General features: G+C 41.3%; 1 protein-coding gene and 1 pseudogene across 1 annotated transcript in view; both read right to left on the bottom strand.

Annotated features, from left to right (window-relative positions):
- Positions 1–24,376, bottom strand: part of Ints4 (integrator complex subunit 4) — a 111,325-nt gene that overhangs the window by 23,899 nt on the left and 63,050 nt on the right. Inside the window, exons 15-16 of the mRNA XM_045146198.1 lie at positions 23,851–24,008; positions 1,632–1,725 (exon numbers count right to left, since the gene is read on the bottom strand). Of these exons, the coding sequence (XP_045002133.1) occupies positions 1,632–1,725; positions 23,851–24,008 (252 nt within the window). The remainder of the gene's footprint in view (positions 1–1,631; positions 1,726–23,850; positions 24,009–24,376) is intronic.
- Positions 16,012–16,886, bottom strand: LOC105943881 (annotated as a pseudogene).

Raw genomic sequence — 24,376 nt, 5'->3', positions numbered from 1 at the left:
GATTTCCTTTCCCTTGATCTGTTTTAAGCCAATAAACCCATGTACAGAAAAAGGAAAGCTATTAGTAGCTAGAGCTAAATTAACTGCTGTCCATTTAGTCCAGTGTTTGGAAACAGAGTATAGGAGATGGGGGCCTCACTAGAATGCACAGTAATTACTGCCTGCCTTGTGGATCTGGGGCCTTGGTCCAGGGTCACGGCACCAACCGGAGCTCTCTGAACCGTCTTCAGTAAGCTGCTTTCTTCTTCACTCTTATGCTTACTGTACTTTGATGAGCTCTATCACCTTAGCTAATTTCCTAAACTAAGTCAGTCAAGCAGTTTCCCCAGATTCCCTCAATCTCTACCCCCAAATTATCTTCAGCACATCATCCCAGCACTTAGGAGGATCGCCATGAGTTCAAGGCCACCCTGAGACTACATAGAGAATTCCAGGTCAGCCTGGGCTACAGCGAGACCTTACCTCGAAAAACCAACAACAACAACAAAAGAATATAACTAGCCTAGTAAGGGCTGTTTAAATTCCAACCATTTCAACCTACCCGGCCAGTTTCACAGGCAAGCATACAAGACACAACAATATACATAATATTAGTACCAGGACACACTATACAGTGGATGGAATCTGACCTACGCCCACCCCCATTTATTCTGAATTTGATCAGATAATCACACTTTCAAGACTAAGCACATTTAGAACTAAAGCCAAAAAAAAGGTTTATAAAGTGAAAAGGGTTCACTTAAATTTACAAAATTCAGCTCTAGAAGCTGAAAGCTCTGAACTAGTTTGATGGGTTTTCATCTTTAGCAAACCTAAGGAGCTTCTTGCGGACTATGTTTGGGTTTACATGTTATGTGCCTACTTAGTATCAAGTGTCAGCAGGTTTGTCCTGCTTCTCTCTTACTGGAGATTGAGCCCAGGGCCCTCACACATGCTAGGCAAGTGCTCTACCACAGAGCATTTCTCCAGCTCCGTTTTCAGTTTTATGTAAGACACTTTCTCTAAGTTGCCCAGGCTAGCCTCAAACTTGTGGTCCCATTCCTTCAGACTCCTGAATAACTGAATTACAGGCCCTTGCCACCAAAGGACCTAGTGCTAGTTGGCCCTGTTTAGAGTAACCAAACTGGACTGGAGGGACGGCTTAGCGGTTAAGACGTTTGCCTGCAAAGCCAAAGGACCTTGGTTTGATGCACCAGGGCAGATGCACAAGGGGTGCCTCATCTGGATTTCGTTCGCAGTGGCTGGAGGCCCTGGTGTGCCCATTCTCTCTCACCCTCTCAAATATATAAATAAGAATTTTTTTAAAAAATTAGCCAGGTGTTGTGGAATATACCAAAAAAATAGTAACAGAATTAACCTTACATTGTTGACAAAATGAATCCGCATTTTAAGAAAATAGTACTGAAGTCCATGTAAGTCCTTTGCTATAACATTATATGAAACATTTAACAATCCTTCCGATTCTTCTATGAGTTCATATTTATTTAGTTGGAGACAAGTATAATGGCACTACAGAGTACATAATCTCACCACTGCTATGTAGTTTTCTCACTTATTTCCTCAAACACTGTTGGATCAATTAAAGTACATTTTTAGTATCGCAATCATAAAAATAATGGATCCAAACAAACCTTAATGAGAAGGAGTTGACACCGAAGGTATGTGGCAGAGAAATCAGCTACTCCTGCCAATTCAGACTGAAGTTCTCCGAGTCTCTGCAGATCTCTACAGTAAATGAAACCCAAGCCAATCAGAGGATAAGGATGAATGCCCCGACAACACAGAGATCAGTCAAAAGCATTATACCATGTTAGACCTTGTCAAATGGTCCTAAGTTTTACATGACAACACCAAAACTGGATTAGTTATAATCAAAGTGGTTTACTTACACCTTCTGTGTGTGAGCTGGGTGGTAATGGGGGGGGGGTTGTTGACTTGGTTTTGTTTGTTTGTTTCAAGGCAGGGTCAAACTCACTTTGTAGTGTAGTACAGGCTGGCCCCCCTACCTTATCTTTTGAGACAGGGTCTCTCCCTGGATCTAGAATTCACAGATTCAGCTAGAACAGCAAGCCCAGAGATCCTCCTATCTCTACCTCTTCAGAGCTAGAGTTACGGGTTACATGCAAACCAACCTCTGCTTCCTGAACATGGGTGCAAGCACTCAGCCCACTTGTTTTCTTGAGTGAAGCTCTCACTCTATAACTCAGACTGACCTAGAACTCATTATGTAGTGCAGGCTGGCCTCAAATTCATGGCAATCCTCATGCACTGGCTTTCAAAGTACTGAAATTATAGGTACAAGTCAAAGTGTCCAGCTTTAAAAACATTTAGTTGGGGCCGGGTGTGGTGGCGCACACCTTTAATCCCAGCACTTGGGAGGCAGAGGTAGGAGGATCGCCGTGAGTTCGAGGCCACCCTGAGACTCCATAGGGAATTCCAGATCAGCCTGAGCCAGAGTGAGACCCTACCTCGAAAAACCAAAAACCAAACAAACAACAAAAAAAACATTTAGTTGGGGCTGGAGAGATGGCTTAGCAGTTAAGCGCTTGCCTATGAAGCCTAAGGGCCCTGGGTCGAGGCTTGATTCCCCAGGACCCACGTTAGCCAGATGTACAAGGGGGCACACATGTCTGAAATTTGTTTGCAGTGGCTGGAAGCCCTGGTGCGCCCATTCTCCTCTCTCTCTTTCTCTGTCTGTGGCTCTCAAATAAATAAATAAAATAAACAAAAAAAACACATTTAGGTGTTTTGTTTTTTTTTTTTTAGTTTTTCGAGGTAGGGTCTCACTCTAGCCCAGGCTGGCCTGGAATTCACTCTGTATTCTTTTTTTTTTAATTTATTAATTAATTTATTTATTTGAGAGCAACAGACACAGAGAGAAAGACAGATAGAGGGAGAGAGAGGGAATGGGCGCGCCAAGGCTTCCAGCCTCTGCAAACAAACTCCAGACACGTGCGCCCCCTTGTGCATCTGGCTAACGTGGGACCTGGGGAACTGAGCCTCGAACCAGGGTCCTTAGGCTTCACAGGCAAGCGCTTAACCGCTAAGCCATCTCTCCAGCCCCACTCTGCATTCTCAGGGTAGCCTCGAGCTCACGGCGATCCTCCTACCTCTGTCTCCTAAGTGCTGGGATTAAAGGTGTATACCACCATGCCCAGCTCCATTTTTTTTAAATGCTAATACATACCCAAGGAATAGAGTTGTATCTATTAAATTAACTTAGTTCTCTTCATACCTGTACCCTGCTGCCTCACTCCACTGAGTATTCCCAGATACAACCATCAAGACAAGGTTCTTTCCAATCTTTCCCAACAGTCTGCACACCTATTCCTTTTGGGGGAGGGAATGTGTGTGAGGAGGGTGTGTAAGAGAACTGACAATACAGTTCAGCACTCATAGAAATCTGCCTTGTCTTTTAATGGCAACATCAAAATTCTGTACAGAAACAGTAACTGTGGGGAAGCTGAAAATTTAGGTCACTAGGGAAGCTGGCTATTTCAAGCATCAGTTTTTGTGGTAGCCTGAACAAAACTGTCTATTGGATTAGCCACTCTCTTTAACCTCATGCTCAGTGGGCAGCTTTATAATAATTAATGCTGCCCCACAGGGACCTTGAAACTAGGAGGAAGATGCTCCACAAAGGATCACGAAGTAAATTATCCTCCATGTTGAACAATCTGGTGTCTATGGCACAGACACATCATCTCTTACATGTTTGAGTCATTTAAATTGGTCCTGGAGGGTCTGCTCACATGTGGGATCCCAGCACCACAGAAAGCAAGACCCTGAGCTAAACCACATCTGTGAAGTACAATCTGGGTGTCCAGCCAGTCTCTGCCTTTCTCTTCTGAAACATTTCCCTCCAGGAAGATTCTGCCTTCTGTTACAATTACAGAGGACACAGATGAGCTGAGTGTGTTAACTGACTGCCTCTAGGTCTTGGGTCATTCTCCTTCCTCTGAAGTGTAGCAATGGTTCTCAGTGGCATAGAACAAAGCACAACGCAACTGAATTAGCTGTGGGGAGCCTGAACTATTGTACAAACAGAAATGGAAACTTGTGCCAGGCGTGGAGGCATATGCCTTTAATCCCAGCACTTGGGAGGCAGCAGTAGGTAGATTGCTGTGAGTTTGAGGCCAGCCTGAGACTACATAGGGAATTCCAGGTCAGCTTAGGCTACAGCAAGACCATACCTGAAAGAAAGGAAAAAAAAAGGAAAGAAAAGAAAGAAAGAAATGGAACCTTGCTAGCCCTGGGCAAACCCCTGTGTGTCTGCGTGATTCCCCTCTGCACTTCTGTATGCCCATCTTCCTCAGGAAGCCTCCATCTAGACAGCCATTGGAAGACTGTGAACTCGCTAATGAGAGAGGCACAAAGAGCACCTTCTGTGTGCACTGTACTGTGCTAGGTGTTTCCTTACTGGTGTCCATTCAATCCTCACAACATGAATCACAGTTAATCTATTCTACCGAGCATGAAACTGAAGGCTAGCATTTAAGCACTTTGCCCAAGGCCACAGAATTAATAATTGGCGAAAAGAGGACACCATTCCAGGTCTGTCTGACTCCAAAACTTTTTAAACCATGTATTATATCTCATTTATTTATTTGCTGTTAATATTTTATTAACTATATTAGTTAATGAGACAAAAACAAACTGAAAACCAGGTGTATTTCTGCAGATGTGATTTCAGAGGGCAAAAGAGCCCTTCTCGAAAACATACATTAGCAATCCATAAAGCCAACAGACACTATCTTTAAAATAATAAAGCTGGCTCTGTAATCCCAGCTCATTTGCAGTGGCTACAGGCCCTGGTGCGCTCATTCTCTTTCCCACCCCTCTCTCTGCGGGGCATGGTGGCACATGCCTTTAATACCAGCATTTGAGAGGCAGAAGTGAGGAGGATCACTGTAAGTTCGAGGTGAACCTGAGACTACATAGTGAATTCCAGATGAGCCTGGGCTAGACAGCAAGATCCTATCTCAAAAAAAAAGAAAAAAAAGAAAAAAAAGAAAAAAAAAAAAAGCCAGGTGTGGTGGTACACACCTTTAATCCCAGCACTCAGGAGGTAAAGGTAGGAGGATCACTGTGAGTTTGAAGGCACCCTGAGACTACATAGTGAATTCCAGGTCAGCCTGAGCCAGAGTAAAACTCTACCTTGAAAAAACAAAAACCAAAACCAAAAAAAAAGAAAGAAAATAATAATAGTAAATATATATTTTTTAATCACTGATATAGACAGTCAGAAAGACTCTGAATAAGCAAATCAAATGCTATATATTTCTTCAACCTCAAAACAGCAGTTACATTTCATGTCTCTTTGTAACCTACTAGAAGCAAGAACACTAAAAAAAGCAAAATACATACAAAATCTTGGTGAATTTCTTTTTAATATTATTTTTATTTTTATTTATTTATTTGAGAGTGAGAGAGAGACAGAGAGAGAGAAAGAGGCAGACAACAAGAACTTCAATAACATTAACAGAATATCCACCTGGAAATATTCACAACCTGGGCACTGAGAACTGGAAAAATCCTCCACCTTGCATTACCACCCCCAGGAGCAGAGAGGTACAGTGAGAGCAAAGCCACCTTTCCAACAGAGCCCTCTGCATAGCCATGTGAGTTGATCCCAAAGCCTCAATGACCACAAGAATTACCAAGAGCTGAAATACTGTTCTATGCAAGGGTTTGCCTAGAGGGTCTGAAATGTGTAAGCACCAAGGAGGGACAGTTGGATCTGGCAACCTATAGACAGTGTCAATGGGGTCATCTCCATTTATGACAGAACTGGGGAGTGAGGGAATGGTTGTGGAGGTGTATGTGACCTGTGGCAGGAGTAACTGTTGCCATTTCTTCCAACACACTTTAGAATTGCTTCTCGTTCCCTTAAAAGAAAGCTCAAAGCCTCCCTCTCCTCACAACCGAGTCCCTAGGAGCCACTTGCTCTGACCGTACTCCTTCCTGTTCCATCCTGTCTCCTAGCTCCAGGGAGCCTGAGCTCCATCCTTGACTTCACAAAGTAAGACGCGTCCCTTTGCCTACAGGGAAACGGAGCCACAGGAATCTAGATGCTGGGAACAAACTCCGCCCAGGGGAGGGAGGCAGTGTTGCTTATGTACACGCGGGTGAGTTTCAATAGAGTCATCCAAAAGGAGGTACAAGTACAAAGAAAGCAAGTCACTAGAGCAAAGTCACAGTGCACATGCATTCCTGTCTTTCAGCATGGGCCACACTGAACACTTACTCACACTCTGCCCCTCATGTGTCTACCAGAAAGAGTCAAGGCCCACACAGCACTTGGCAAACATCACAGTAACATGGTAACAAGAGTAGCTTGACGTGGTAACAGACACAGAAACCATGCCATTACCCTAGGGCAACAACATACTTAAACTAAATAATTTTTCAGGAAAAAACTCCTCCCAGTGTGGAGATTACAAATCCCAAGTTAGCTTTGAACATTCTCTTCTAAATTCCCTTCAAGCAACAAGTTAAAACAAAAATCAACAGAAAATCTTTTAAAGAACAGAATGAAAAAAAAAAAAGAACCCTCTACCAAGAACCATTGTTTTTAGGTTTCTAATTTAAATGGCTCTTCCACAAGATGGGTTGTGAAATTATTTTTATTTTACTTATTAGAGTCAGAGAGAGAGGGAGAGAGAGAGAGAGAGAGAGAAAGAGGATGAATGGGCGCACCAGGGCCTCCAGCCACTGTATACGAACTCCAGACATGTGTACCCCCTTGTGCATCTGGTTAATATGGGTCCTTTGGCTGTGCAGGCAAGCGCCTTAACCACTAAGCCATCCCTCCAGCCCAGATTATTTACTTTTTTTTTTTTTTTTTTTTTTTTTAATTTTTATTAACATTTTCCATGATTATAAAATATATCCCATGGTAATTCCCTCCCTCCCCACCCCCACACTTTCCCGTTTGAAATTCCATTCTCAATCATATTACCTCCCCATTACAATCATTGTAATTACATATATACAATATCAACCTATTAAGTATCCTCCTCCCTTCCTTTCTCCACCCTTTATGTCTCCTTTTCAACTTACTGGCCTCTGCTACTAAGTATTTTCATTCTCACACAGAAGCCCAGTCATCTGTAGCTAGGATCCCCATATGAGGGAGAACATGTGGCGCTTGGCTTTCTGGGCCTGGGTTACCTGACTTAGTATAATACTTTCCAGGTCCATCCATTTTTCTGCAAATTTCATAACTTCATTTTTCTTTACCGCTGAGTAGAACTCCATTGTATAAATGTACCACATCTTCATTATCCACTCATCTGTTGAGGGACATCTAGGCTGGTTCCATTTCCCAGCTATTATAAATTGAGCAGCAATAAACATGGTTGAGCATGTACTTCTAAGGAAATGAGATGAGTCCTTTGGATATATGCCTAGGAGTGCTATAGCTGGGTCATATGGTAGATCAATCTCTAGCTGCTTTAGGAACCTCCACGCTGTTTTCCACAATGGCTGGACCAGATTGCATTCCCACCAGCAGTGCAGAAGGGTTCCTTTTTTTCCACATCCCCGCCAACATTTATGATCATTTGTTTTCATGATGGTGGCCAATCTGACAGGAGTGAGATGGAATCTCAATGTAGTTTTAATCTGCATTTCCCTGATGACTAGTGACGTAGAACATTTTTTTAGGTGCTTATATGCCATTCGTATTTCTTCCTTTGAGAACTCTCTATTTAGCTCCTTAGCCCATTTTTTGATTGGCCTGTTTGATTCCTTATTAGTTAACTTTTTGAGTTCTTTGTGTATCCTAGATATTAATCCTTTATCAGATATATAGCTGGCGAAGATTTTTTCCCATTCTGTAGGTTGCCTCTTTGCTTTTTTCACTGTGTCCTTTGCAGTGCAAAATCTTTGTAATTTCATTAGGTCCCAGTGGTTAATCTGTGGTTTTATTGCCTGAGCAATTGGGGTTGTATTTAGAAAGTCTTTGCCAAGACCAATATGTTGGAGGGTTTCCCCTACTTTTTCCTCTAGCAGTTTCAAAGTTTCCGGTCTGATGTTAAGGTCTTTAATCCATTTGGACTTAATTCTTGTGCATGGCGAGAGAGAAGAATCTATTTTCATCCTTCTGCAGATATTTATCCAGTTTTCAAAACACCATTTGTTGAAGAGGCTGTCTCTTCTCCAATGAGTATTTTTGGCATTTTTATCGAATATCAGGTGGCTATAGCTACTTGGGCTTACATCTGGGTCCTCTATTCTGTTCCACTGATCTACATGTCTGTTTTTGTGCCAGTACCATGCTGTTTTTGTTACTATGGCTCTGTAGTATAGGTTAAAATCAGGTATGGTGATACCACCAGCCTCTTTTTTGTTGCTCAGTATTATTTTAGATATTCGAGGTTTTTTATGATTCCAAATGAATTTTTGGATTGTTTTTTCTATTTCCATGAAGAAAGCCTTTGGAATTTTGATAGGGATTGCATTAAATGTGTAGATTGCTTTAGGTAAGATTGCCATTTTCACGATATTGATTCTCCCAAGCCAGGAACAAGGGATGTTTCTCCACTTTCTAGTGTCTTCTGCAATTTCTCGCTTGAGTGTCTTAAAGTTCTCATTGTATAGATTCTTTACTTCCTTAGTTAGGTTTATTCCAAGGTATTTTATTTTTTTTGATGCAATTGTGAATGGGAGTGATTCTCTGATTTCATCCTCTGTGTGTTTGTTGTTAGCATATATGAAGGCTACTGATTTCTGTGTATTTATTTTGTATCCTGCTACATTGCTGTAGGTTTTGATTAGCTCTAACAGCTTGCTAGTAGAGTCTTTAGGGTCCTTTATGTATAGAATCATGTCATCTGCAAATAGTGATAACTTGATTTCTTCCTTTCCAATTTGTATCCCTTTTATGTATGTCTCTTGCCTTATTGCTATGGCTAAGACTTCCAAAACTATATTAAATAGAAGTGGAGACAGTGGACACCCTTGTCTTGTTCCTGATTTTAGTGGAAAAGCTTCCAGTTTTTCCCCATTTAGTAATATGTTGGCTGTAGGCTTGTCATAAATAGCCTTTATTATATTGAGATATGTTCCTTCTATTCCCAGTCTCTGTAGGACTTTTATCATGAAGGGATGTTGGATTTTGTCAAATGCTTTCTCTGCATCTAATGAGATGATCATGTGATTTTTGTCCTTCAACCCATTTATGTAATGTATTACATTTATAGATTTGCGTATGTTGAACCATCCCTGCATCTCTGGGATAAAGCCTACTTGGTCAGGGTGAATGATCTTTTTGATATACTCTTGTATTCTGTTTGCCAATATTTTGTTGAGAATTTTTGCATCTATGTTCATGAGGGAGATTGGTCTGTAATTTTCTTTTTTTGTTCTATCTTTGCCTGGTTTTGGTATCAGGGTGATGCTGGCCTCATAGAAGGAGTTTGGTAGGATTCCTTCTTTTTCTATTTCCTGGAAAAGCTTAAGAAGCAATGGTGTTAGCTCTTCCTTAAAAGTCTGGTAAAATTCAGCAGTGAATCCATCCGGGCCTGGGCTTTTTTTAGTTGGGAGATTATTGATAACTGCTCGGATCTCCATGTTTGTTATAGGTCTATTTAAGTGATTAATCTCATTTTGATTTAATTTAGGTAGGTCATATAGATCAAGGAAATCATCCATTTCTTTCAGATTTTCATACTTTGTGGAGTATATGCTTTTATAGTATGTCCCTATAATTTTTTGAATTTCTCTGGAATCTGTTGTGATGTTACCTTGTTCATCTCTGATTTTATTAATTTGTGTCTCTTCTCTCTTTCTTTTGGTCAGATTTGCTAAGGGTTTATCAATCTTGTTTATCCTTTCAAAGAACCAACTCTTTGTTTCATTAATTCTTTGGATTGTTTTTTTTGTTTCTATTTCATTAATTTCTGCCCTAATCTTTATTATTTCTTCCCGTCTACTACTTTTTGGTTTGCCTTGTTCTTCTTTTTCCAAGGCTTTAAGGCGGAGCATTAGGTCGTTTACTTGCGACCTTTCTAATTTCTTAATATAGGCACTTAAGGCTATAAATTTACCTCTTAGAACTGCCTTCATTGTGTCCCAGAGATTTTGGTATGTTGTGTTCTCATTATCATTTGACTCTATAAATTTTTTGATTTCCTTTTTGATTTCTTCATTGACCCACTCATCATTTAGTAGTGTATTGTTTAGCTTCCATGATTTTGTGTATGCTCTATAGCCTTTCTTGCTACTGATTTGTAGTTTAATTCCATTGTGGTCAGATAGAATGCAAGGAATTATTTCAATTTTCCTGAATTTGTTAAGATTTGCTTTGTGTCCTAATATATGGTCTATTTTAGAGAATGTTCCATGTGCTGCTGAAAAGAATGTATATTCTGCAGCCTTTGGATGAAATGTCCTGTATATATCTGTTAGGTCCATATCTTCTATGACCTCATTTAGTCCAGATGCCTCTCTGTTTATTCTTTCCCTGGATGACCTGTCAATTGATGAGAGTGGGGTGTTAAAGTCACCCACCACCACCGTGTTTGGTGTTATCTGTGACCTTAGTTCTAATAATGTTTGTTTGACGAATTTGGGAGCCCCCATGTTAGGTGCATATATGTTTAGGATTGTAATGTCCTCCTGTTGGAGTGTGCCCTTAATCAATATAAAGTGACCTTCCTTATCTTTTTTGACTAACTTCGGACTAAAGTCCACCCTGTCTGATATTAGGATAGCAACCCCTGCTTGTTTTCTAGGCCCATTTGCTTGAAACACCGTCTTCCAACCTTTCACCCTAAGATAATGTCTATCCTTTGTAGAAAGGTGAGTTTCTTGAAGACAACAAATTGTAGGATCCTGCTTTTTAACCCAGTCTGCAAATCTATGTCTTTTCGTTGGGGCATTGAGACCGTTGATATTAAGAGATATTATTGAAAGGTGTGTATTTATGTTTGCCATTTGTGTGTGTGTGTGTGTGTTACTTGTTCTACCTGTGCTCTCTTCAGTTAACTGGTATTTGAGTATGGCTGGTTTTTTCTAGGTTCCTTATATGTGTGCTTTTCCTTTTGTTCAGCATGGAGGATTCTATCAAGTATTTTCTGTAGAGCTGGTTTTGTCTTCAGATATTCCTTTAACCTGCTTTTGTCATGGAATGTCTTTATTTCTCCATCTATTTGGATGGATAACTTTGCAGGATAAAGTAACCTTGGTTGACAGTTGTTATCTTTCAGAACTTGGAATATATCACTCCAGGCCCTTCTGGCTTTAAAAGTTTGTGTTGAATAATCTGCTGTAATCCTGATGGGCTTGCTTTTGTAGGTAACTTGATTTTTCTCTCTAACTGCTTTCAATATTTTTTCTTTGGTTTGTGTGTTTGGAAGTTTGAGTATAACGTGGCGAGGAGAGTTTCTTTCTGGGTTTTGTCTGGCTGGGGTTCTAAAGGCTTCCTGTATCTGTATTGGCACCTCTTTCCCAATTTGGGGAAAATTTTCCTCTATGATTTTGTTGAAGATGCCTACTATGCCTCTGGAGTGGAATTCTTCTCCTTCTACTATGCCCTGAATTCTTATATTGGATCTTTTCATAGTGTCCCGAATATCTTGAAATTCCCACTCGTACTTTTCTATAAGTTTGTCTTTCTCTTTGTTGGACTGCATTAGGTCTGCCACCTGATCTTCTAGCTTAGATATTCTGTCCTCTCCCTCATCCATCCTACTGGTGAGATTTTCTACAGAGTTTTTTATTTCATTAACTGTGTTCTTCATTGCTAATAATTCTGACTGGTTTTTCTTTATTATTTCTATTTCTCTATTTATGTCTTGTATTGCCTTCTTTATTTCATTAAATTGGTGTCCTGCCTCTTCTTTGATTCCTTTGATTTCCTCTTTGATTTCCTCTTTGATTTCTTCTTTGGTTGTTTTCATGTGTTCTTTGACCTCTTTGAACATATTTATAATTATTCTTTTGAACTCTTTCTCAGGCATTTCCTCTAACTCTTTCTCACTGGAGGACATTTTTGATGCATTAATACTTTTAGGTGGATTTATATCGTCTTGCTTTTTAGTGTTTCTTGTGTTATAATGTATATATTTTTGCATCTTGGATTAAGTTAATGCTTGGATTTTCTAGCTAGCTGTGTATTCTTAGCTGTATCAATTGATTTGGTGTAAAATATTTTCAGGGTAGGACCTTAAGGTATTAGGTGTGGCTCTTAAGACTCTCAGAGTATCTACAAAGATGTTCTTAGGGGTTGAGTTTCCCTGCTATAGGAGTATTCAAGCAGGCTGAGTGGAATAATATACTGGTAGATTCTAAAATTTAGCTAAACACTGTACCCATTCCATCAACAACAGCCCCGAGTATGTATGCAAGAGTAGTTATTATAATGACCAGATCCTCTATCAACAAAGAGGTTTAGATTTCTGGTCTGTTGAGGTATCCAAGTCAGCTTGTGACCAGGTGAGACCCTTCCCTGGTGCAATCCCAGTTACCTTGGGTGATTGTGGTCTCAGTCAAGTTGCTGCCTGGGTCGTCGGGCTGCTGTTCTGATTTCTGGAGCTGGGCACTTGCTTTTCCTACGGGGCAAACTGAGCCGCTGCCGCCTCTGCAGCTGTTGTAGGTGTCTCCGCCGGAGCCCCCACCACTGCTGAAGCTGCCGTTGTCGTGGCCACCGCTGCTGCTCACCCCGAAGCCGCTGCTGTCCTGGGTCCGCTGCTGCTGGGGCCACTGGTACCGGTGCTGGAGCCGCTGAAGTTGCTGCCAAATTCTGCTCCTGCTTGGGTCCCGCCGTCAGCCCAAGTTGGCGTGGCCGGGTCCCGGGCCGCTGCTGTGTTCGCTGGAGCTGGGTTCAGGCGGCAGGGGAGGGGAGGGAGCCGCGCTGTTCTTGTTGTATCGTGTGCTTTTACCTCGCGGTCTGCTCCTCCCTCCGTTGCTCGCTGCCGCTCTCCCCTCACGTTTCCCGAGTTGCGGAGAGCGCGGTGTGAGGGGAAAATCCCGCACCTGGCTTGTCCTGCGGCTCGAGCCGGGAGTCCGGCGGTTTTCTGCCGCTCCGCGGTTGCGGCGGGTAGCCAAGCGGCCCGGAGCCGCTGTTCCCGGCTGTGCAGGCTCTGGATGCTCTATAACTCTTCCACTTCTCCGCTGCCGCCTCAACTTCCTATACACCTCACTTTTTAGTAAAAGTGTGTATTTTGCTGAGTTTATTTTGGTCTTTCCCCCCCCAGGCTGTTTTGGCGTGGTACCTACGCCGCCATCTTAACCGGAAGTCTTATTTACTTTTTAAAAGTGAGTTCACTATAAGGGGGAGGAGCCGATTGGTCCAACCAAAATGAGTATCTATCAACATCACTAACAACAATGCCCACTTTAATGGCAACCAGATTTCAGTAACACCATGTTAACTTTAAAAGTTCCATAGAAGAGCCTTCCAGTTAAGATGGTGGCATAGGAACCATGCCAAAGCAGTCTAGGGTAGAAAAAGCCAAAACAACAACAACAAAACTCTCTTCTACTAAAAAGAGGTGTATCATAAATCACCAACCACAGCAGAGAAGTAAGAGAGAACCAGAATGTCTAGAGCCCACAGCAGCAGGCAGAAGCAGCTCCAGCAGCAATGGCACCAGGTCTGCGTGGCCACAGCCGCCAGGCTCGGCCTGAGCGGCAGGAACAGCCAGGTGAGGGGAATCTCCATTCACACTGGCCTCCTCGCAAACTCAAGAAATGTGATGGGAGAACAGCAGGGACCAGCGGAGCAGCTCATGAGGAAGAGGATTGGGAGGACCAGCGGGAGAACTTCAGCCACCATCCACAGCCTCCCCTCCCCCACTGCCAGCACAAGCAGCAACAAGCACCAGAGACCTGGGGAAGGGAGCTCACCAACACAGCACCCAGAATAGGCGATCAGAGCAGCAATCCAGCAACCCAGCCAGCCTACCTGAGCCCACAGCGCAGCAAAGAGTGCCCCAAGCGGGCACTCCGAATAACTTAGGCCAAAGCCATCCTAAAACATAACTAGGATTATACCAGGTCAGTACCCACCAAATATGCCTGGTATATAGGCTAGCATTGGAAGTGCTAACTGCACCTTCCACGTCAGGGTAAATTATATGTTAAATCTGATGGATGGTCGGATTTGCCATTCTCAAATAAGCTATATTTGGGCTTGTCATTTGTTGCTTCCTGATTTACAGTGCCTCTGTTTCTTCTTCATTGGGGAAGGGTCTCACTCAGTCACAAGCTGACTTGGAACCCTCTACAGACCAGAAATCTTAGCCTCCCAGTTGACAGAATTAAGGGTATGGGGCAACACACATCCTTAGGGACTGTGACTTTGTTGGAGTATCTGTTTGTCATAATACCTATTTTCACATAAATATCCTGTGCTGGTTTTTATTGAATGTGTACATTGTTTAGTTAAATTTTAGAATCTGCCTGTATTTTGTTCCACCCAGCCTACTTGAATACACTCATAGCAGGCAAACCCAACACCTAGGGTCACTTCTGTAGATACTCTGAGAGTCTTAAGAGCCACACCTACCCTGAAGATATATAACACCAGATTGATTGATACATCAAATAATACTGCAGATAATTTAAAAACCCAAGCATTAAATTAATCCAACATGCAAAAATCTCTACATTATAATACAAGAAACACAAAAAAATAAAGATGAAAGAAATCCACCCAAAAGTCTTAATGCATCAGAAATGACCTCCAGTGAGACTGATTTAGAGGAAATGTCTGAGAAAGATTTCAAAAGATTACAAAAAACAGATTTCAAAATGATTACAAATATGTTCAAAGAAATCAAAGAGGAAATCAAACAAGACACAGGACACCAATTTAATAAAATAAGGAGGTTAATACAAGACATAAATAAGGAAACAGAAGTAATAAAGAAAAAACAGTCAGAAATACTTGCAAAGAAGAACACAGTCAGTGGGGAAAAAAAAAAAAAAAAACTCTGTAGAAAGTCTCATCAGTAGAATGGATGAATATCTAAACCAGAAGACCAGGTGGCAGATCCAATACAGTCCAACAAAGAGAAAGACAAGCTAATAGGAAAGTATGAGTGGGAATTCCAAGACATTCGGGACAATATGAAAAAAACCAAATGTAAGAATTTAGGGTATAGTAGAAGGAGAATTTAGAAAATTGATTCTAAAGACATAGTACGCACTTTCAACAAAATCATAGAAGAAAATTGCCCCCAAATTGGGAAAGAGACACCAATGTAGATACAGGAAGCCTTTAGAACCCCAGACAAAACATGGAAATAACCTCTCCTCATCATATTATAATTAAGCTACCAAACATACAAACCAAAGAAAAACTATATTGAAAGCAGTTAGAGAGAAAAATCAAGTCACATGCAAAGGCAAGCCCATCAGGATCACAGCAGATTACTCAACACAAACTTTTTTTCAAAGCTAAAAGAGCAAAATGAAAACGTTTATTAGCTGCTTGATTCTACCAAGTCTAAACAGAAATAATTCGGATGACTAACCCAACAAGGCGCTTCCTTTCAAAACTAGCAGCAGTAATTCATTGTGGAATGCCTTTTTCTAACAAGCTGGTTTTCCTCTGTTCTGCTCCTTCGTCCTACGGATGCTCAGTCTAATGGACCGCCTTCTGCAGCTGCCTCTGAAAGCACATAAGCCAGGGTAAGAGGAACAAAGTGTGCCTGAGGGATCCTGGGGCCCAAGAACACATGCTGTGGCTGCGCAGGGCCAGGATGCTTCCATACAGAAGGCCAAAAGACTGTTTCCAGGAGGAAAAGGGATCACATCCTGGCTGTCTGGCCGCCCTGAGTCTCACAGCTAGTTACCAGGCAGCAGCCTAAAGCTCTTGGGTCAAAACAAAAACCTTTCGATTTTCCTTCTGAAAACTTTCATTCTGTTTTTGTTGAAGCTTTGTCTATAATTTACTGACTTAATGGCAACAACTTATTTAGGCCAATTAGGAACAAAGCCAAATTGCATTGATCTTGAGTCTAATTAGCTGATAAATCACTCAATTTTCCAGTGACTTTGTCATGTAACCTGTAATAAAAACTCGTAAGTTGCATTGATTATTCCCCAAGAGACTAGGGACCAATGGTAGTTCAGACGAGCACCTCTGAAAAGATTTGCCAACTTCCTTTCCTGCTCTAGCCAGATGGTTTTGAAAACCTTGGAGAAGGACTGAAATTCCCCACCAATCTGAGACTGTATTTGAGCCTTTACAACATTAACTGGAAAAAAACAAGAATCCCAACATGGCACCCAGAAGACCTCCACAGATGAAGTCATGGACCAGATGAGCACTATGCGTCCTCGCCATAGGCAGATGCTCCTTAATAGGTCCTTGAAGGCCAAAGGAAAGGACAATGCTAAACCCATTCTGGAAAAGAATAGGCTCCAAACCTCAGTAATATTCCCCAATCCCATGGCATTTCAGTACCCGGAAAGCCTGGTGTTTGTGAATTTCTCCTAATGTTTATGATCTTGAACTCTTTCCAATGATTGAAAGAAAGTGGCTTCTGTTGTCCCTGCAAGTATTGCTGCCACCACAGGTTACAAACTCAGGAGCACTGACGTGCCTCCGGAGACAGCAACATAAATCCTCATAGAGACCAAACATAAGGGCCAGGGTAGTCGTTTACTGCATCAGTGGGGGAGGGTTCCACAATACAGGTTTCGAAATCCACCCTCAACTGGAGGACTGCATCCGGGGTTTTAAGCCCCCACAGCTGCTGCCGAGAGAGGATCTTCTGAATGGGACATGTGATTGCTCCAGTGTTGAAAGCTGCGCAGCAGCCGCACAAGTAATGCTGCATTTCTCCAACGTTTGTACTGTGAGGAGACAGATCTTGTTTTGAAGATGTGAGGATCCATGATCTCTTCTCATGAGCTTCTGAATCCACCATGTTGCTTTAGACCTTTCTTCTTCAGGAAGGACTCTCTAGCCTCATAGGCTGGTTCACTTCACTGAGCTAATACGTGGAAAGCACTCGAGTTGTCTGGAGTGTAGAAGGTCCTCAACAAGGCCGAACTATGGTACTGTTCTTTTCTGAAGTACTTAGATGTACAGATGCTCCTCAGGTTGCATCCTGTGACACCAGCTAAGCCTGGTGTTAAGGATGACAGCTTTTTTTTGGTAAATTCCAAGTTCTTCCATTGTTATTGGCTTGTCAACTTTGCTCTTCTATAATCAATTTTGATAACTGGGTTTCCCTTGGTGGCGGGCGCTTGCCCCACGCCTGAAGCCGCCCACCCGCAGGAAAGCGGGCAAGCGAGCCCACGCAGGCCTCAACACAACCTTTAAAAGCCAGAAGGGTGTGCAGTGATGTATTCCAAGTTCTGAAATATAACAACTGTCAACCAAGGTTACTTTTCCTGCAAAGCTACCCATTCAAACAGACGGAGAAATAAGGGCATTCCACAGCAAAAGCAGGCTAAAGGAATATTTGAAGACAAAACCAGCTCTACAGAAAATACTTGAAAGGATCCTCCATGCTGAAGAGAAAGAAAAGCACACATACAAGGAACCTGGAAAAAAATAAACTATACTCAAATACTAGTTAATATAAGACAGCAAAGGTAAAACCAAAAGAAAAAAGGCAAAAATAAATACACACCTTTCAATAATAACTCTTAATACCAATGGCCTCAATATCTCAACCAGAAGACATAGGTTTGAAGACTGGGGTAAGAAGAAGGATCCTTCAATTTGTTGCCTCCTAAAAATTCACCTTTCTATAAAAGATGGACACTATCTTAGGGTGAAAGGTTGTAAAATGGTGTTTCAAGCAAATGGACCTAGAAAACAAGCAGGGGTTGCTATACTAATATCTGACAGGTAGACTTCAGACCAATGTTAGTTAGGAAAGATAAGAAAGGTCACTTTATATTGATTAAAAGCACATTCCAACAGGTGGACATTATAATCCTACCTTCATCAAACAAATGCTATTAGAACTAAGGTCACAGATAACATCAAACACAGTTGTAGTGGGTGACTTCAACACCCCATTCTCATCAACTGACAGGTAATCCTGGCAAAAAATAAACAGAAATACATCTGGATTAAATGAGGCCATAGAAGAAATAGACCTAACAGATATATACAGGACATTTCATCTAAATGCTGCAGAATACACATTCTTTTCAGCAACACATGAACAATCTCTAAAATAGACCATATATTAGTACACAAAACAAATCTTAACAAATACAGGAAAACTAAAATAATTCCTTGCACTCTATATGATTACAATGGGATTAAACTACAAATCAATGGCAAGAAAAGCTATAGAGCACACACAGAATCATGGAAACTAAACAGTACACTACTAAATGATGAATGGGTCAATGAAGAAATCAAGAAGGAAATCAAAAAATTCATAGTCAAATAATAATGAGGACATACCATGCCAAAACCTTTGGGACAAAATGAAGGCAGTCCTAAGAGGGAAATTTATAAATTTACGTGCCTATATTAAGAAATTAGAAAGGTCTAGCCAGGCGTGGTGGCACACGCCTTTAATCCCAGCGCTCGGGAGGCAGAGGTAGGAGGATCACCGTGAGTTTGAGGCCACCCTGAGACTCCATAGTGAATTCCAGGTCAGCCTGGGCTAGAGTGAGACCCTACCTCGAAAAACAAAAAAACAAAAACAAAAAAAAATTAGAAAGGTCTCAAGTAAACAACTTAATGCTTTCCCTTAAAGCCTTGGAAAAAGAAGAACATGACAAACCGAAAATCAGTAGACCGGAAGAAATAATAAAGATTAGGGCAGAAATTAATGAAATAGAAACCAAAAAAAAAAAAAAAAAAAATCCAAAGAATCAATGAAACAAAGAGTTGGTTCTTTGAAAGGTTAAGCAAGATTGATAAACCCTTAGAAACTCTGACCAAAAAGAAAGAGAGAAGAGACACAAAGTAATAAAACTGGAGATGAAAAAGGCACCATCACAACAGATATGAGAGAAATTTTAAAAAATCATAGGGACATACTATAAAGAACATATACTCCACTAAGTTTGAAAATCTGAAACGGATGATCTCCTTGATTTATATAACCTACCTAAATTAAATCAAGATGAGATTAACCACTTAAATAGACCTATAACACAAGTATGGAGATGTAAGCAATTATTAAAAAAAAAAAAATCTCCCAACTAAAAAAAGTCCAGGCCCAGATGGATTTAATAGTGAATTTTACCAGACTTTCAGGGAAGAACTAACACCAATGCTTCCTAAACTTTTCCATAAAATAGAAAAGGAAGGAATCCTACCAAACTCCTTCTACAAAGCCAGTATCACCCTGATACCAAAACTACACAAAGATAGAACAAAAAAAGAAAATTACAGACCAATCTCTTTCATGAACATAGATACAAAAATTCTCAACAAAATATTGGCAAAAAGAATACAAGAAGATACCAAAAAGATCATTCACCCCAATCAAGTAGGCTTTATCCCAGAGATGCAGGGATGATTCAATATATGCAAATCAATAAATGTAATACATGATATAAATGGACTGAAGGACAAAAATCACATGATTATCTCGTTAGATGCAGAAAAGGCATTTGACAAAATCCAACGTCCCCTCATATAAAAGTTCCCTACGAAACCAAGAGCATTTTTATATAGGCATGCAACTCTTTCAAGAAATAACAGTGAAGACAGTTTGTATTTGGAACACAGAAAACTGTTAAGAGGCCATATATAAAAAATGCCAGGCACCAACTCACATGCCCACCAATAACAAATGCCATTTCTCAATTCAATTAATTCTCCCTTTTAGTTGCATCATAACCTTTCCAGTATCGAATGTTCTGTACATGATAATGCCTCTTTAAACACCTCTCTCCAACCTCAATTTTCTTATGCTTTCATTATTTAGTAATATTACATTTAAAAATATTTATATAATAAAACCTGAAGATATAAAAATAAGAATAATACTCAAGTTTCTTTGTTGTGCAGAGCTAGCTGTACGGAAGTGAGGAAGGTGTTTTTGTTTAAGGGAATTCCTTTCACTGTAGCTTATCACAGAGCTTCAATGTTACAGTCAGGTACTTTCAGATCGCAGTCTTGATGTGTCTTGCAAATTCCTCCATACCTGTAGTGTTTGTAGGGCATAGTGGGCCCTTAGTAGGTCCTCTTTCACTACTTTCCTTTCTGGTTTTTTTTTTTTTTTTTTTTTTTTGCGTGTGTGTGTGTGTGTGTGTGTGTGTGTGCGCGCGCGCGCGCGTGCACTCACATGTTTATTTTTTCCAGTGCTAAGGACTGAACCTCATCCACTAAGCTAAATCCCCAACCCCTTTTCTGTTTTTTTTTTTTTGTTTGTTTTTTTGTTTTGTTTTGTTTTTTGAGATAGGGTCTCTCTCTAGCCCAGGATGACCTAGAATTCACTAAGTATGCTCAGGGTTGTCTGGAACTCACAGCGATCCTCCTACCTCTGCCTCCCAAGTGCTGGGATTAAAGGTGTACATCACCACACCTGGCCTTTCCAGGTTTTTAATCTGTCTTGATTACCCTCCTGGGAAAGCACTCAAACCAAAAACATACCTCCTAGAACTGCCCACAGCTCTTGAACAGTGGTCTTGACAACCCAAACTCAGTAGGGCTATCACCATCTCATAAAACTCAAGATGGCAAAGGCACCTCAAATCAAGTTATTTGCTAAGCACCTACTGACAGCTATCTCCACATCTAAAGATCAAGTTGGCTTGCTTTTATATATTGTGCACTCAGTTTAGACCAATAGGATAAAACTGTCAGGACAAGATCTAAATGTTTATTTAGGTGGAGATGAGTCAGGAAGCAAAGCTTATTTTCTTGGGCTAAGGGCCAAAAACCTTTTTTAGTGGCCTCCAAAATTAAGCACCAAGAAAAGAAAAAAAAAACCAAACTCTGACTGCAAAAAGAGATATGGAGAGATCTGGAACCTTGGTTAAGAACCACAGACTGAACCAACCACTCTCCTCCACCTCTGGGGGGGGAGGGGCTTTCAAATCCCTAGTACCCACTTTTAAGCTGCACACATCTGGAGTCCAACCGTAGTGGCAGAAGCCCTGTCATACCCATTTCTGGTCCCCCTTTAAAAATATAAATGCAGGGCTGGAGAGATGGTTTAGTTGTTAAGCGCTTGCCTGTGAAGCCTAAGGACCCTGGTTCGAGGCTCAATTCCCCAGGACCCATGTTAGCCAGATGCACAAGGGGGCGCACGCGTCTGGAATTCGTCTGCAGTGGCTGGAGGCTCTGGCGCGCCCATTCTCTCTCTCCCTCTCCCCCCCCCCCTCTCTCTCTCTCTCTCTGCCTCTTTGTCGCTCTCAAATAAATAAAAATAAACCAAAAAAATTAAAAAAATATATATATAAATGCATATAATAAATATATAAATATGTTACATATTATATATAATATAAATAAGCAATAAAATATATAAATATATTTATAAGTATCTCATATATTTATAAGTATATATATTATTACTTATAGTTTTATTATATTATTTTATTATTTATAAATATATGAGATATTTATAAGGCATAAATAAATAAAACTAGTGAATGAAACTTTTGGGACATGTCTTTAAAAGTGACAGGAGGGGGCTGGAGAGATGGCGTAGTGGTTAAGTGCTTGCCTGTGAAGCCTAAGGACCCCGGTTCGAGGCTCAGTTCCCCAGGTCCCACGTTAGCCAGATGCACAAGGGGGCGCACGTGTCTGGAGTTCGTTTGCAGAGGCTGGAAGCCCTGGCGTGCCCATTCTCTCTCTCTTTCTCCCTCTATCTGTCTTTCTCTTTGTGTCTGTCGCTCTCAAATAAATTAAAAAAAAAAAAAAGTGACAGGAGGGACTAGGGAAATGGCTTGGCAGTTAGAAACACTTGTTTGCAAAACCTGCAGACCCAGGTTCACTACCCCAGCACCCACATAAAAGCCAGACTCAAAGAGTGTAGCATACAAGCAGGGTGTGGTGGTGCACGCCTTTAATCCCAGCACTCGGGAGGCAGAGGTAGGAAGACTGCAGTGAGTTCAAGACCACCCTGAGATTACATAGTGAATTCCAAGTCAGCCTGGGCCAAAGTGAGACCCTACCTCAAAAAACCAAAACAAGAACAAAAAAAAGTGTATCATGCATCTGGCATTCTTTGCAAGTGGCAAGAGACCCTAATATACATCCCACACACACATGGTAGTGAATACAAACTAAAAAAATAACAATAAGAAATAAGTCTCTCGGCCAGGCATGGCAGCATATGCCTTTTGTCCAGCACTCAGGAGGCGGAGGTGGAGTACTGCTGTGAGTTTGCGGCCAGCCTGGAACTACAGGGTGAGTTCCAGACCTGGGCTAGAGTGAGACTCTACTTCCAAAAAAATAAATAAAAGCTGGGCGTGGTGGCGCACGCCTTTAATCCCAACACTCTGGAGGCAGAGGTAGGAGGATTGCCATGAGTTCGAGGCCACCCTGAGACGACATAGTGAATTCCAGGTCAGCCTAAGCTAGAGTGAGACCCTATCTCAAAAAATAAAAAAGAAAGAAAGAATGAAAAATAAATAAATAAAATTAAAATTAAAAAAATAACATCTTCTACTTTCTATTTTAAAAAATAGGGGCTACAGAGTTAGCTTAGTAGTTAAGGAGCTTGCCTGCAAAGCCTAAGGACCCATGCTTGATCTCTCTCCAAATCCCATGTAAGCCAGACTCAAAAAGGTGACTCAAGCACAAGGTTGCACATGCGCACTAGGTGGCACAAACATCTGGAGTTCTATAGCAGTAGCTGAGACCCTGGCATGCCCATTCTCTCTCATACTCTCTCTAAAAAAATATTTAGAGCTGGAGAGATTGCTTAGCAGTAAAGTCACATGCCTGCAAAGCTTAAGGACCGAGGTTCAATTCCCCAGAACCCACCTAAGCCAGAAGCACAAGGTGGCACATGCATCTGGAATTCACTTGCAGTGGTTAGATGCCCTGGGGCACCTGTTCTCTCCATCCACCCCCACCCCCCGTAAAAAATACATAGAAATTTTTTTACAGAACTAAAAGGGTGAGGTGATAGAAATGAAGGCTTTGTCTTACCTCTTTTTTTTTTTTTTTTTTTTGTTTCATGGTAGGGACTCACTCTATCCCAGGCTGACCTGGAATTCACTATGTAGTCTCAGGGTGGCCTTGAACTCATGGCGATCCTCTTACTTCTGCCTCCCAAGTGCTGGGATTAAAGGCGTGCACCACCACACCCAGACCTACTTGTCCTTTTTTACATGGGCAAAAATAGAATGGTGGGGGCAGCTGGCTAATTAGATTTGGGATTGTTAGTCAGAGACAACCTAAAGCAGAAGATGGACACCAAAGGAGGAATAAGCCTCGACCATGAAAGCCATCTCAGTCCTATCCTGCCTGTGAGAGAATAAAACTCTTGCCCTATTAAACCACTGTTACCCTGCATATCTATTATTAATCATATATACAAGAAAAAATTAAAAAATCTTTGTAACTTTTGTTTTGTTTGTCAAGGTAGGGTCTCACTCTAGCCTAGGCTGAACTGGAATTCACTATGTAGTCTTAGGAGAGCTTTGAACTCAGTGATCCTCCTACCTCTGCTTCCCGAGTACGAGTACTGGGATTAAAGGGGAGCGCCACCACGCCCAGCTTTGTAACTATTTCTGTCTTGCAGTAGTGTTTGACTCATGAACACCAACAGTATTATTTAAAAATAAACTTCTACCACAATCTAACCCAAATAGAACAGCTCACACAAGACCATGCGTGGGTGTAGGTCAACAGAGTCAGAAAGCAAAGTTGAATAACAACACTGGAATTCAAGGCAGTCAAGTTCACTTGAAAAATGTTGGCTGTCCAAGCAGGTGGAGACAGAACCTTACCTGATGGTGAGCTCCAGCAGCTCCTGGGTTCCCTGAGGGTCCAGGTGCTGAAGACTATACACTCTTTCAAGGCTCTGCTGCAGGAACTGCTGGGAAGGATCCTCATGGGGGGTGATATTGGGAGATACAGCCGATGACACCAGTTTTCTGCCTGGTAACTAAGAAAGCAGTGGGATGATATACTACCATTAAGTTCTGTGACTCAGCTTGTGGTAACACACACTCACAGAGAGTGGGGTGGGAGGAGAGAAACAAGACAGAAAGAAGAAGGGAAACCGTTATCATAGCCTACCCAATATATATCGCAGAAAAAAGACAATGGTGTAATATTATTTCCCATTGCTATACATAGGAACAAGAAAAATTAATAAATTACATTTATTTTTAAGCTTTATCTTTTACTTCATGGAAGAATGATTATTCCTAAATAACTGTATGGTAAATGCTATGAAATGTTTTATACAAGGAAAATTACAATACCTATTCCTATTGCTAAACAGGGTTTTGTTTGTTTGTTTTGGGAGGG

This window comes from Jaculus jaculus, chromosome 3, assembly GCF_020740685.1.
Source record: "Jaculus jaculus isolate mJacJac1 chromosome 3, mJacJac1.mat.Y.cur, whole genome shotgun sequence".
Classification (NCBI taxonomy): Eukaryota; Metazoa; Chordata; class Mammalia; order Rodentia; family Dipodidae; genus Jaculus; species Jaculus jaculus.
Note: the sequence above shows the minus strand (reverse complement) of the source record. Positions and strands in the feature narration are given on the sequence as shown.